This window comes from Leptidea sinapis, chromosome 23 (genome assembly GCF_905404315.1).
Source record: "Leptidea sinapis chromosome 23, ilLepSina1.1, whole genome shotgun sequence".
NCBI lineage: Eukaryota > Metazoa > Arthropoda > Insecta > Lepidoptera > Pieridae > Leptidea > Leptidea sinapis.
This window is the reverse complement of record NC_066287.1, coordinates 3,424,799-3,439,280: the sequence shown is the minus strand read 5'-3', so window position 1 is coordinate 3,439,280 and position 14,482 is coordinate 3,424,799. Positions and strand designations below refer to the sequence as shown.

The window sequence follows — 14,482 nt, the reverse complement described above, 5'->3', positions numbered from 1 at the left end:
TGACCTCCCAGCGGGCTGAATTAAATACATTTTTGATGTCTAAGGTGGCCAACAAGACAGTATTTCCAAGTCCCTCCTTTCCACCTAGAGCCAGAGATTGCTTGTTTTGCTGTACTAACAATCCGGTTAACAGCATCGTGGGTAGATCGACCCTTACGGAATAGAGTGATATAGAGGGTAGAACGATATATCTGCAAATTACAACAAACTTCTCTCTAATATAATTTCATATACTATTTGACTAAGTTTTTGCCGAACACTCGATGCACAAAAGACCAACAGGTAACTACCTAGTATTTTCTTTGATTAACGCTAGTGTTACACATTTAAATAAAACACTTTTAAAGGATTAAAACGTGTGTAATTGTAACTATGTTTTTATATTAGATTTTTGCGTGAAAGGAGACATTTTTTTTTGGGCCCACTGGATATGGTGATGTTTATTAATCGTATTATGCTAGTAAAATTGTAATTAATTTATTATTGTCAACAGGCCGTATTTAATTGTAAAATCTAACCGGGTTCATGAATCTATACTAATATTATAAAGTGTTTGTTTGTTTGAACGCGCTAATCTCTGGTATTACTGGTCCGATTTGAATGATTCTTTCAGTGTTGGGTAGTCCATTTATCGAGGAAGGCTATAGGCGGTGTTTTTTTTTTCAAAATTAGGGATCCGTAATAAAATTGCTATTTTGTAACACAAGGTGTAAAATCGAAAACCTATTTTTGCGTGCGCTGCAAAAACTATTGACAATAGAACAAAATGATGTACAGGCTATAATATAGGCAATATTTTATTACTTATAAAACTATCGCGTGAATTATACTTTATATGGCAAAACAACGTTTGCCGGGTCAGCCAGTTTATAATAAAAAGGCAAACACTTGATACATTTCCTGCATACAGTTGTGGCAATAAAATGCGTACAATGAAACATTTGTAACATTCATGTGAGAAAATAAAAATATTACTGCAAACCGTGGTGGTAACAGTGATTGTCGGCTTTTGAAAAGTAACAAATATCTATTGGATCCATGAACCTCATTTCAATAATTGTTTTAGAGATTAAACTAATTTAGCATTAAGTACATAGTTTAATATTAGCGTGCAATGGAATAAAGTAACATAGACAAAGTCTATAAGTAACTGTAAAATTACAGTTCAAATCTGTCATTTTGATTTTTATGTTGTCGAAACGGAATTCCGTACTTTTCGTTTCTTTCGAGTTACGTGAAAGTTTATTTTGCATTATGATAATTATTTAGTTTATTTCATAGATTTTAATATCGCATTTACAGCATACTGTACTCCAGAGAGTCGTTGTGTAAATTGTGCAGTACGATTTCATCGTAATGTGCGAAAACGATAATTAGTTTCTGAGATGCCTGGAGACTTGAACTGGGCCTCCGGAGAACACAAAATTTTGTTCAAAATAAAGACCTTCTACGGGGTAGGATATATTCAAGGCACACAAGTAGAAAAACTTATCTACTGGTTGACCCATCGATTTTTAATACTAGAGCTGCTCTTGCCTGATACTGTTGCAATGGTTTGGTGGGTAGACATTCTGTTGGTTGCTGTGAACATGAAATGTCTGTTGGGTGGTATTTAGGGCAGGGCATCAAGATGAGATTGAGCCACCTGCATCGTTGCTGGATAAGATTCTAAATATAAAACATGATAATAACTATTTGACTAATAAATATTTATACTATATAAACAATATGTTTTTTTTCCTATGATGAACAGTGTACAAAACCTTACCTCAATAGTTATATGAAATACTTATTTTATAAAGACATGATTTTGAAATTATAATTATTTAAGTATTTTTGGCAAGCTTTCTGTTATAGTGATTATGGTGATTGCCCCGACTGCTAAACTGAAGTATTGGGGTGTCGGTGTACACCCGCCTGGGACTATTAATATACTTGTGTGATGAACATTTTTGTTCTGTGCATCATTGTAAACCATCTTTTATCAGTTTTATCCTTACTTTTCGTGCAGTCTCTGTTTATTTTGATATCAGATAGTACTACTTACACCCCTACTTAATTATGGCCATTTCTGTTTTATGTCAAGATATTACGTAATTGCTTATCACTAATATTTCTATATGATTTTTCGGTTATTTTGACGTTCACATTTTGTCGTATTTCTCAGTACTCCGGTTAGACCATTCCTAACTTAATATACCGTTGTAATCTAGAGATTATAAGGAATAAATCAATATATGTTTCAATACTATACACTACATTTGGAGGTGGGCCTAAACGTCGAACAAAAAGAAATGTCTCCTTTACATTTTTATTTTTAGTTTAGCTAACCCCACGTTTCAAGACCTTTCCAGAATTTATACGCCAGTTACAATTACACGCGTTATAATCATTTAAAAGTGTTTTATTTAAAGGAAAACTGTACTTTCTATGTATTCACTCACTGCTTAGAACACTAGGTAAAACTCACACTAATAGGTATGTCGTAAATCACTTATTGTAATTAGCGAAGCGTAGTTAACACATAGATTACTTATATATATACACATATTTTTTTCTAGTAAACTGTTTGTTATTTTTAAGTGATATCTGGGATTAAATAATACACAAATGTAATTTGTATCAAAATTTATGGACGATTTATGGCGGGACTCGAACCCACGCCCCTCGGGTCGCAAAAATAGCTATGTGTTTTCGGTTCTTTTGTACGGTGTGGAATCATGGACCTTAACCCGAAACAGGATTCCTTCCGCCGAATTCCACCTTCGCACGACACGCCACAAGTTAGGATATCATCCTCAGCATCTGGATGTGTGGCGGTCCTCCACAGTGCGGTTTTCAGGAGCTTTCTTCCACGTACTACAAAGCTGTGGAATGAGCTTCCTTGTGCGGTGTTTCCGGGACGATACGACATGGGTACCTTCAAAAAAAGCGCGTACACCTTCCTTAAAGGCCGGCAACGCTCCTGTGATTCCTCTGGTGTTGCAAGAGATTGTGGGCGGCGGTGATCACTTAACAACAGGTGACTTGTACCCTCGTTTGTCCTCCTATTCCATAAAAAAAAAAAAGAGCAACCGCTAAGAGGCCTTTGAAATGTGGGTGTACAGAAGAATTCTGAAGATATCGTGGATGGATAGCATATCAAATGAAAGAGTTTTGCAAATGATGAACAAAAAGGTAGAGATCTTGAATACCATCAAGAAATGCAAGCTGCAGTACTTTGGTAACATAATGCGTAATGATAAAAACGACCTGTACCAACTCATCATGCAAGAGAAAATCCAGGGAAAGCGTCCTCCCGAAAGAAGGCGTACTTCGTGGCTTAAGAATCTACGGACATGGTTCAACCTTACCAACCTGTTCCGAGCTGCTGTGTCAATAAAAAAAATAGCACTAATGATAGCCGACCTCCGGTAGGACATGGCACCTCAAGATGAAGAAGATGGTTTTCTCATCATGGATGCCATTGTCAGAACTGGATAAAATTATGACCAATGATGACTGATAGGAATGGAACAACGGGAAGCACCAGCTTTCAAATAATAAAAGAATCATCAAAATTGGTCCAACCCGTCAAAAGTTCTGTTGTAACAAACATAAATAAAAATACAGTTGAATTGAGAACATCCTTCTTTTTTAAAGTTGATTAAAAAATAAATAATATTTGATTATAAAATATATTCAAAGTCTCTTTCCTACATAAAATGGAGGTGTAACCAACATCAAGGATTTTTTGCGCATAAACCTTAATGAGGATTTTTTTTTTGTAATCAAGTAAACTGAAAAATTATGTAATTATTCTTCTTTTACTGTATTCTAGTATGTGCTGATGGTCTTGTTACCAATTCTTTAAATAAATAAAACATACAACAATTAAATATATTAATTACTTACAATGATACAAAGGTTTTAAGTTAAGTATATTTCTGTGTTATAATGTTCATTTATCACTATGTTGAGTAACAGAGGCCATTCCCACACATTCATCAGTGATAATGTATCATATAGTGGGTTTTTATATTTATATAAGCTGATCCGGCAAACATTGTATTATCATATAAATTGGTTTATAAAAATTAATTACAACCGATTCTCTAAATATAAGAACTACCAAATATACATACCTATAAAATTTATTAAAATCATTCAAGCCGTTTTAGAGGAGTACAGCAACTATCATTGCGACACATGAATTTTATATAATATATAGCTAATCTAGACCTTCATTAAAAGCTGACCAATTGTTATTTTTGGTTAGTTTTAGTCTTGGTCTTGCATGAAACCTGACACCATTGAAAATTTTAAAATACTAACATTAATGGAACACTAACAGATTGTAACTATAGTTTACACAGACTGATCTGAAATAAAACTATTTATTTGAATATCAAATAAAATATTAATGCTTCATAGTACAGTGTGATATTGAAGTTATTCAGTGTAAGGTGTAATGTAGGTAGAGACCTCAAACAAATTAATGTTTATGGTAAGCAATGTGGTGATAATTTAATTAAATTGAAATATTCTAGTCGATGAAAGATCTGTGATAAAGTTGAATGTACAAAACATTTATTTTTAATAGACAAATATTATGACAAATCGTGCGACCATTATGAGGTGGGGATGAAGAATATCACTGGTTGGAAATATCAGGTTCGGGAAATTTCACCATTAAGTGAATTAAGTAAATTTTAAAAATTGGGTAGCTGCTGGTAAATTATTTATTAATATGCTTAACAGTAGAACAAACTAAAATGGTGTCAGGAAAATCAGAATATAAAAATGCATAAATAATAATAAACAAAATAAAAATTTCATCAAATTTTGGCAAGCAACAAAAAGCTACAGGGTAAATTCTGTGCCACCCTACAGAAACCAAAAGAAATTGGTGATATATTTGGAAAACCCTTTCAGGTAGAACAAATAATCATCAGTCACTAATATCAAGTCACTAATGACTGTTAATGTTAGGAATACTAGTTTAAACACATGGAAATATACACCTAATGATATTGCTAAGACGGAAAAATTGCATGTCCATGCATTCACGGACTTAGTTTGGAGCACATAACATATGCAGGGCCTGAAATCTTTCATGTTTTGGCTGAATTTTATGGTATGTGTGAGATGCGGTGTATATGGTGGGATTGGAAGATTGGGACACACACAATCTGTGTTATTAATAGATAAATTTAGAATGAAGTTATTCTAAATTTAAAACTTTTTGTTCATATCTTACCTTTGTCACTACAGAATTACATGACAGGGAGGAGTAATTTTAAACTCGGGAGTAACTTTACATTGTGTTTATTAATAAAGCAGAATGAGTTTAACTGGGAGGTGTTAATGAATACACCACAATGTAGCCTTTACTTTGCATAAACATGATCATTTCTCTATGTACAAGATGGCAAGCTACCATAAAAGAAAATGGCATATGGGCACTTTTTGCGTGTTTTCTGGCAAATAAAGTCAGATATAAAAATTCATCATAAGCAATATAACCTCATGTGTTTTATGGACATTGGATATTTTGCAGAAATTATAAGTTATCCATGGAGCTACATTAATTGTCTTGGCCCAACAATCACTTATTCTAGTATCTGTAATATTATAATAGCTGAAGAGACAAAGAAGATAAAGTATTTTCAGAAAAACAAGGTTGAAGTAGGCTGTTATGTAAAATATAAGGAACATTAAAGCACAAAACACAGTTAAAATATATTAAAAAAAACCTAAATAATCTTAAATAAATGTAAACAATACACATTTAAGTCAAAACAAAAGTATAAATTTGTGTTGCAATCATTCTTGCATATTTTAATAGGCTAATGGCACTTTCTCTTAGCGAAAATGTGAATGAAACTACAAAAAAAAGACAAAATGTTTTACTCACGTCGTACGGCACATTCTTTTCACTAATTGAGAGTCTATCTCGATCTGAAAATATAAAAAAATCAGAAATTTAGACATGTTTAAGTGGGTCGTAGAGATTATAATATGAGCTCTTGAGCGTTTTATCGACAGAATAAAATTGTACATGTTACGTACCTTCATCTTCTGAGCCTGAAGGCCCAGTTCCTATATCAGACTTCCTTATTACTGATATATCCATTATTTCTATGTGATCCGTATCTCCCGAAGCCATTTTTGTTTTGCGTTACACCCCCTATTTTAAAGTCACTTTATGCAAAGTGTGCACAATATAACTTAACATGGCTCACTTCACATTCGCGTCGGTATCACAATGATTCTCATTAATTTAATTAGACGAAATCAATTAATTTCTTCAAAAACACTCGCCCTATGCAACCACCTGACACGACCACTCATTTTTTTTAATTTAATACGCGACCATGGATGCTAGACTAACACTGTTTTTTTTTTAATATGATTTTATGGCTTGGTATTTTTTTTGCTTCTTGCATGACCATGGATCAATGACGATCGTATGGAGTATGGACATATCATTCGCAATCTGATAACGGGACTGCAAAAGTGTGCTTAAAGATAATGTAAGCACACTTTTCTCCTTAGTCGTGTGTCAACTGTAAGTCAAACAACAAGCCTAAGTGTGCTATAAAATGTGCTTAAATAATACATTAACGATAAGGTTATTTTTTTACATAAGATTGATATGCATAAAGCGTAAGTAATTTAATTAAAAACGAATATTTTTTTATTAAATATGGTACAATTATTAACAAGTCCGCAGACAAGACCCGCTAATTAGAATGGAACAGATGAAAGGACACAGTCAGAAATGAAAACAATAGAGTCGCTCTTTTTAACCGACTTCAAAAAAGGAGGAGGTTCTCAATTAACGATACTAGGCTGAATGCTTTTTATGCTATCTGAATATTTGAGTCACCTACCGTAACGTTATGGTCAAGTAATAGTCTTAGTAAAGTGTGATGATCAATGGAACTCCTTAACGACTTACAGTAAGGGTGCTATCTGTGGCAGAATTTCTAACAGTTTGTAATAATATTGCAATGCGCTTACGTTCATTTTTCAGTTCTACACAAATTTAGACAAATTATTAGTTAGTGTAGTTCAAATTCACTAGAAATCTAAAATAATATAAAAATTAACAAAAAACCAAACGACTTTAAAAACACTATTCCAAAATAATAGATATAATATGCACTAAAAAGTATAATATATAATTATATGATTGGCAATATTATATTTTGTGTAATGTAAACGGCTAACATTAATGTGAAGAATTACATACTAGTGCTATTTACACGTTATCACGGAAGTATGATTACCTAGTGATTGATAATCGATAACTATTTACATCGCAAAAATGTTAAAGCTAATATTTTTCAGCTTTCCCGTACATGAGAATAATGAAAGAGGATTGGCGCCAGTTGGTAGCAAGAGAGAGACGTGATGAAATTGACAAACCAAATAAGTATTTTTATATTTCACCTCTAAAGTAGGGTGAGTAGTTCAACAGTTAACCACCCAATTTTAAATACTATATTATTCACAATTGTTCATTCTAAACTCGACGTTATCTGCGAAGAGCAATGCATAGATTCAATGATTACATATATCAATTCTCAAATGGTTAAATATCTCTATAGATTAGCAGTAAAATGTTTTTTTTTTTAAATGGTAATTGGCTAATTGTGTCCACGTCTTAGTACACTATTAACCAGGGGGTGTGCTACAGTTATTCATAGTAGTACATAATTAAAAGGTATAAAATGATAAAAAAATAATTACAGAAAAAGTTACAAAATAAATTATTTATTGTTTTGAACTTATAACTAAAACTATAAATTTATTAACTATATTAGGAACCTTAATTTTGAACATTGGTATAAAATCAGTCTAAAAGCGTCAACATTCTTAATCTCGGCTATTGGATGAATCTGGCTGATTACCAACATTTTGACGATCACTGTTTAATTGCTTAAGGGAATTTGGGCCGTCGGGACAATCACGTCGCGGATTGGATTACCAACATTTTGACGATCACTGTTTAATTGCTTAAGGGAATCTGGGCCGTCGGGAGAATCACGTCGCGGATTGTTATTCTCAAATAGATGGAGATGGCGCTTCGGGTGGGACAATTCCTGGACGCGTGATATTGTCTTTTCTTTGTCTTCGTTTGAGTCGTTGAGTTCCGGATCAACATTATTGAGAAGAGATGGTGAAGCAGATTTTTCACCCTGTCGGTTTTCAATGTCTTCTAAGGTATGCGAGCTGTACGGTGACGAACACCGTGCTAGGCATAAAGTCAACCTCTGTGAATATAAATTGATCAAATGGGAATATACCAGGTTTCCTAAATGAGTTGCTTATGTTTATCGGAGTCATCGCCTTCATATATGCGATGCCCACACATTCTGCAATATTGTAAATGGTTAAACATTGTCCCGGATTTCTTAATAGCCATCAATCTACTGCTGCATTGTAGTATGACTTAAATGGACCGTTCAATCAAACGTCATTTGGTTGGAGTTTTGAAGTGGTGTGTGGATGAAGGGTTAAAACAGTGACTCCTGAAGTTTTAGCAACGTCCAGTGCCTCAAGCGAAAGATGACTCTCATGATTATCCATAATTAAAAATGCAGGATTTTCTTTTGAAGCTGACACATGTTTAATGAAGTGTTTCATTACATCCACAAATATCTCGGTATTCATCCATCCAGAAGCTGCAGCTTAACCTAATGTACCTGATGGCGCTCCATGTAATATATGAGGTTGAAACTTTTTTCTGGGGAAAACCATAGCCGGAGGCAAAGATTGTCCGGTTGCACTAACAATGCAGCAGGTTGTGACAAGGGTACCCCTGTCTCCACTTGCAATTTTGGATACGTTTCGGTGCTAATACCTTAGACGGTCTTTGTACTGTGGTAGTTGAAGTTTCGTCTAAGTTGTAGATCCTAGTGCCATCTGCAAATGTCGGGTGTCTCTCCATAACAGATATTAAATTGGGAAAAAATGATTCAATATTTTGTTTATTAAAAGCACTTGCCCTTGCCAAACTGCAGGCTTCTGGTTTCCTTAAAGAAACTTCCGAGTGTCTTTTTCTGAATGAACGTAGAACGTAATTCAAATCCAGACATTTCCGATTTGATCCAGGACGCGGGTACTTTGATATTATTGGCTTTCGCCATTTGATAAGCAACACGTCTACAATCTTTAGTAGTTAAAACATTAAAAGATTTCAGCGCAATATTTAATATATTCTATTATTTTTACTTCTACTTCAGTTGTAAAACTCATATTGAATGCGTAATTTGGTGTTAAGCGAACATGTGGATTTACATTGTATTTGTGCACATATAATCTTACCGTTGGATATTTAAGATTGCACTCTTTACTTGCTTGCCTAATACTCATTCCAGCTTTTACTAGTTCTAGTGATTTCTTCATAGATTGTGCCGTATGCCGTCCCTTTTTTCTAATTGTCGCTTTAACCCGGCCCATCTGTAACGAGTATTAAATTTAAAACATTAAAATAAACATGGACACATTTAACCACTCAATGGGACACAGTTAACTATGGTTAACTGTTGGACATACCGGCTTGGTTAACTGTGCACGACCCACCTCCCGATACAGAAACGGGAATATTACTTTCAACTTACTAAAACGACGCACGCTATATCTACATTAAAAGATGCACAGATATCATATTTATGAGGCTTACATAGTAAGGTTTATGGAATTGTTATCTAAAAGACGTGAAACGAAAAAATACTTACGATTTTTGGGTTACTTTTTTCACCGTTTTCGAATAATTTCATCCTCACACCACCACTCGACGCAAGAGTTCACCGCCAACTAGGGAGCGGGTAAATATCGTTTGCGCCGCCCGAATTTAAATACTGAACGAGGTGGCAACGTCGCGTTTACCAAATGTTAACTAATTGTGTACGAGTGTTTAATTGTTGAACTACTGACTTAAAGTTTTTTGGATTTAATCACATTTAAAATTTGACAAAACCTGTCATACAAATATATATTGATGTCCACTTACACTACATATACCAAAACGATACCCTGAAAAAGATATCTAATTGTAAAAGACAATTAATTTTATTTAATTCAAGGAATCTAACATTTAAATAACCAGTTTAACTAGTTATTTTATGCGAATAAAAATATTATATTTGAGTAGTAGTAGTTTCTCTCATTAAAGGTTACCTTAACTTATTCTATCCAAATCCCTTAAGAACGTAAAGAAGTAACAAATATAAATACGTACGTACAAATACAAATAGTAGTTAAATACACATACAAATTTTCCCCATTATAATTTGAAACTGATTTTTTATTCAAAATGTAAAAAACCTCAGACTGAACAAATCTTGGTCGGAAAATAGGGACAGACTGACGAAAGTAAAACTTATAGCAACCCTCTTTTTCGTCAGGTTTTAAAAAAATACCTAACTGCTCTCCACTGATGTCACTGTCCAAAGCGGGTTCTAAATTCAAAATGCGCAGCTGAAACTGAAATAGTGCTTACATGGCTGCCTATTGACCAATAATATTTTAAACAACTGGAGTAAACGCAGAAATGTATACATAGCAGTCGAAGGTTATTTTGGTGTCGTTTGTGGCATGTGTCATATTTCGGTTTTGAGTTTGTTTGAGGTGCATTGACTATATGTGTATAACGCGTAAGAGCGTACGGGTCACCTGGTGTTAAGTGATCACCGCCACCCACACTCTCTTGCAACACCAGAAGAATCACAGGAGCGATGTCGGCCTTTAAAGAAGGTGTGCGCGCTTTTCTTGAAGGTGCCCATGTCGTATCGTCCCGGAAACACCGCACAAGGAAGCTCATTCCACAGCTTCGTAGTGCGAGGAAGAAAGCTCCTTGAAAACCGCACTGTGGAGGACCGCCACACATCCAGATGGTGGGGATGATATCGTAACTTGTGGCGTGTCGTGCGAAGGTGAAATTCGACGGCAGGAATCAGGTTGAACAGCTCTTCGGAACACTCCCCGTGATAAATGCGGTAGAAGACACACAATGAAGCGACGTCTCTACGCAACGCCAAGTGATCCAGCCGTTCACAGAGCGCTAGGTCCCCGACAATTCGAGCTGCTCTGCGTTGCACGCGGTCAAATGGATCGAGCTGATACTGGGGTGCGCCAGACCAGAGATGACAGCAATACTCCATGTAAGGCCGGACCTGCGCTTTGTAGAGCGCTAGAATGTGGGCCGGCTTGAAGTATTGCCTTGCTCTATTTATGACGCCCAGCTTCTTCGAAGCCAATTTGGCTTTGCCCTCCAGATGGCCACGGAATTGGCAATCGCTCGAGATTTCGAGACCCAGTATTCCGATACTAGGCGAGGCTTTAAGGGAAGTGTTCTCGAAGAGCGGTGATACGGCAAATGGGGTTTTTTTAGTGGTAAACGCGCAAACTTGAGTCTTCTGGGGGTTAAATTGGACAAGGTTCAACTTACCCCATTCCGCGACCTTCTCGAGAGAGGACTCGATAGAAGACACAAGTTTCTCCCGGCACTGCTCGACGTTTTCCCGAAAGAGACCTGCATGGCCCGTGTATACGGCATCACCAGTGCTGTCGTCTGCATAGCAATGCATGTTGGCGGTGTCCAACATATCATTGATATGCAGAAGAAACAGTGTGGGAGAAAGCCTTGGGGCACTCCAGCGTTCACGGGCTTGGGATTCGAGCAATAACCGTCGACAACGACCTGTATGCTGCGCCCAGTGAGGAAGCTGGAGGTCCACTTGTATAAGCTCTCGGGAAGCCCAAAAGATAGAAGTTTTGCGAGGAGCGCCTTGTGCCATACACGATCAAAGGCCTTCGCTCTATCCAGACCAACTGCCAGGCCTTCCCCCTTGCTTTCAATAGCCGCCGCCATCTATGTGTTAGGTATACCAGAAGATCGCCAGTTGACCGACCATGGCGAAAGCCATACTGCCGGTCGTTGATCAACTGGTGACCCTCAAGGTATACCCTGGCGGTTAATTATGCTCTCCATGATTTTGGAGAGTAGGGAGGTAATAGCAATAGGCCTGTAGTTTGCCGGTTTTGTGTTAATAATAAAGTACAAAGTAAACCGGCATTTTACTAACAACGACACAATAAAAGTTGTCTCCGCGAAGACGTCTCCACGTGCCTCCTAAATATTATTGGAGCAATGGGTATTTGTCAGAATTTGATAGTACCTCGTCTCTCTACATAAGTGTTGTCATATTATGACTAAAATTACACCTAACGGAAACAATTCGTACGAGTTAATGTCACCAATTCTACGAACGTATTATGTTAAAGGTTAGGTATGAGACATCTATCTATTGATGTTATTTGTTGCAGGTACTGCTACAAATTTATACCTCCCGAGTTCCATGCGTGTGCTCTTCCACTGATCCAAGCCAACCGTGAAGCCACAACCTGAGAGTTGAACAAGACATATAAATCAACCATTCGATCAATCAATTTATTAACTGTATGTCGCTCGAACGGTTGAGTCAGTGTAAGAGTGCTCGCACGGAACGCGAGAGGTCGCGGGTTCGAATCCCGCTTCGTTCATTAATTTTGTAAGTAAATTTAATTTGTATAATTTATCCCAGATGTGAGGGTTATCACTTTGAAAAATAACAAATTGTATTGGTTGCTCTTGTTATAACACATATTTATTATATAAAACACTATATTATATAATTATAATAGTATAGAATATAGTATTTCTTAATATATCGTTCAGTATATACATAAAATAAAGTCTAGATCCTAAAAATCTATTCATAAAAGAGGTATGAAAATACGATTACCAACCCGTGCCATCGGCTATTTCGTGGGTCTCTTTCTGCATGAAACCCCAAATGAATACTATGAAGCATGTATATTTTAGTTTTGTAAGTTAGAACATAATATAAAGTTGATTATAAAAACATATATACATGTACAGATAAAATCAATTGTTTTCATTGAAAATACTAGTACAGCTACAGTTTTTACCACCGGGCAGAACCATCGATTTGACTACTAACAACTGATGAGATTAAGGCAAGAAGTTAAGAGAAATTGCCGGAATTGATCAATAGAAAGGGCTTTGTCTGTCATCACAGTAAAGTTGAACGGGTCTGAATTAGCTTGAAGCGGCCCGAAAGAGATGGACAGACTTTTCATAATACACACGCGTGACGCCCCACGCTTATTAACAAACACTATACCTACAAGCGTAATGAGTTAATGTAATGAATAATAATAAATAATAATCGTGCCTGCTTTAATTGATCGAGCAATATTACCAAAAGGGTAGGTGTCAAACTAAATTTTGTTTCATATAAAAAAAATTTTAAACATAAAGAATAAACATCAAATATTTGGCATAACATTGTATTGTAAATTCTCTATATTTTCTACAAACAAAATATACGATTTTACTTATTAATTTTTTGCATATTGTGAAGCTTAAGATTTTACATATTTTCATGGCAAAAATTTTGTATTATGTATATTTAAATAGGTCATCAATGGTACAAATCATTTTGTTACCCATGGCCATCAATGTTATCAGCTGTGTAAGATTGACATAGTTCCAAAAGTTATATTATATATTTCGCTAATGTCCACATTCATTCATATGATTCAAAGCATTAAGTATTTTTTGCTACACTTTTAGAATTTGATTACATTTGACAATTAGTTATATTATGGGTATAAATGGTGGATATGGAAAAAAAATATATTTAATGTGAGGCTGTGCTCAGCTGACATATAGCAGAAGAATCTGGCTCATCAAACTTTGCCTCCCAAAAAAAAAATTTTTCTATTTTTGAATTTTCAATATCGCATATCGTTAGTTCGTAGTTTGTTCTTAATTGTTCGCTAAAAATAATTGTTTGTTCTTTTCTTGTTTATTTAAAAACAATTAATTAAAAATGGGGGGAAACGCCTACTATTTGGTTCTGGCTGTCTGTTCTGGCGTTGTTTTAACTGTTCTAACATAACCTAACCTAACCAATTTTAATGAATTGCAAATTTAAAAAAAAAATCGAGAACAAACAAATGTTTATAGAGAACAATCAAGAACAAATGGCGAACTAACGATGTAATAAAAAAAAATAAAAAAAAAATCTGGGGGGCTAACTTTCTTGAGCTGAAGAATCTGCTGTCTAGAATAAATCATCAACTGTTGCAATATTGATTTGTTTTGGTACAAAATGTTTTGTTTAAACATAAAGCTGCTTGCTGCACTTTTACTTATGAAGTATGTCAATTTCATCCAGCACTTTATTCCTGTTTATTTTATATTAATTTAATAATCGTTATTACCTTTAACATCATGGATTCAAAGTTTATTTACATTATTTTGAATTTTTCGAAAAAATTTTGAAATTTAGAAAAATATAATGTATTTGGAATGACAGCCCAGTTCGATAACTAAGTGTAACCATCCCGTGCCATTAAATTTTTTAAAAAGTATTCTTGTCAGATTGCTTCCGATGACGGTTCCGTCATTAGAAATTTTGAT

General features: G+C 35.1%; 1 protein-coding gene across 16 annotated transcripts in view; it reads right to left on the bottom strand.

Moving 5' to 3' along the window:
* The window catches only part of LOC126971349 (phosphatidylinositol 4-phosphate 5-kinase type-1 alpha), an 82,111-nt gene extending 75,771 nt beyond the window's left edge, over positions 1-6,340 (bottom strand). For all 16 annotated transcript variants that reach the window (XM_050817617.1, XM_050817612.1, XM_050817613.1 and 13 more), the window contains exons 1-2: positions 6,052-6,340; positions 5,897-5,940 (exon numbers count right to left, since the gene is read on the bottom strand). In XM_050817617.1, the coding sequence (XP_050673574.1) occupies positions 5,897-5,940; positions 6,052-6,148 (141 nt within the window). In that variant the 5' untranslated portion in view covers positions 6,149-6,340. The remainder of the gene's footprint in view (positions 1-5,896; positions 5,941-6,051) is intronic.
* Positions 6,341-14,482: the final 8,142 nt, after the last annotated feature.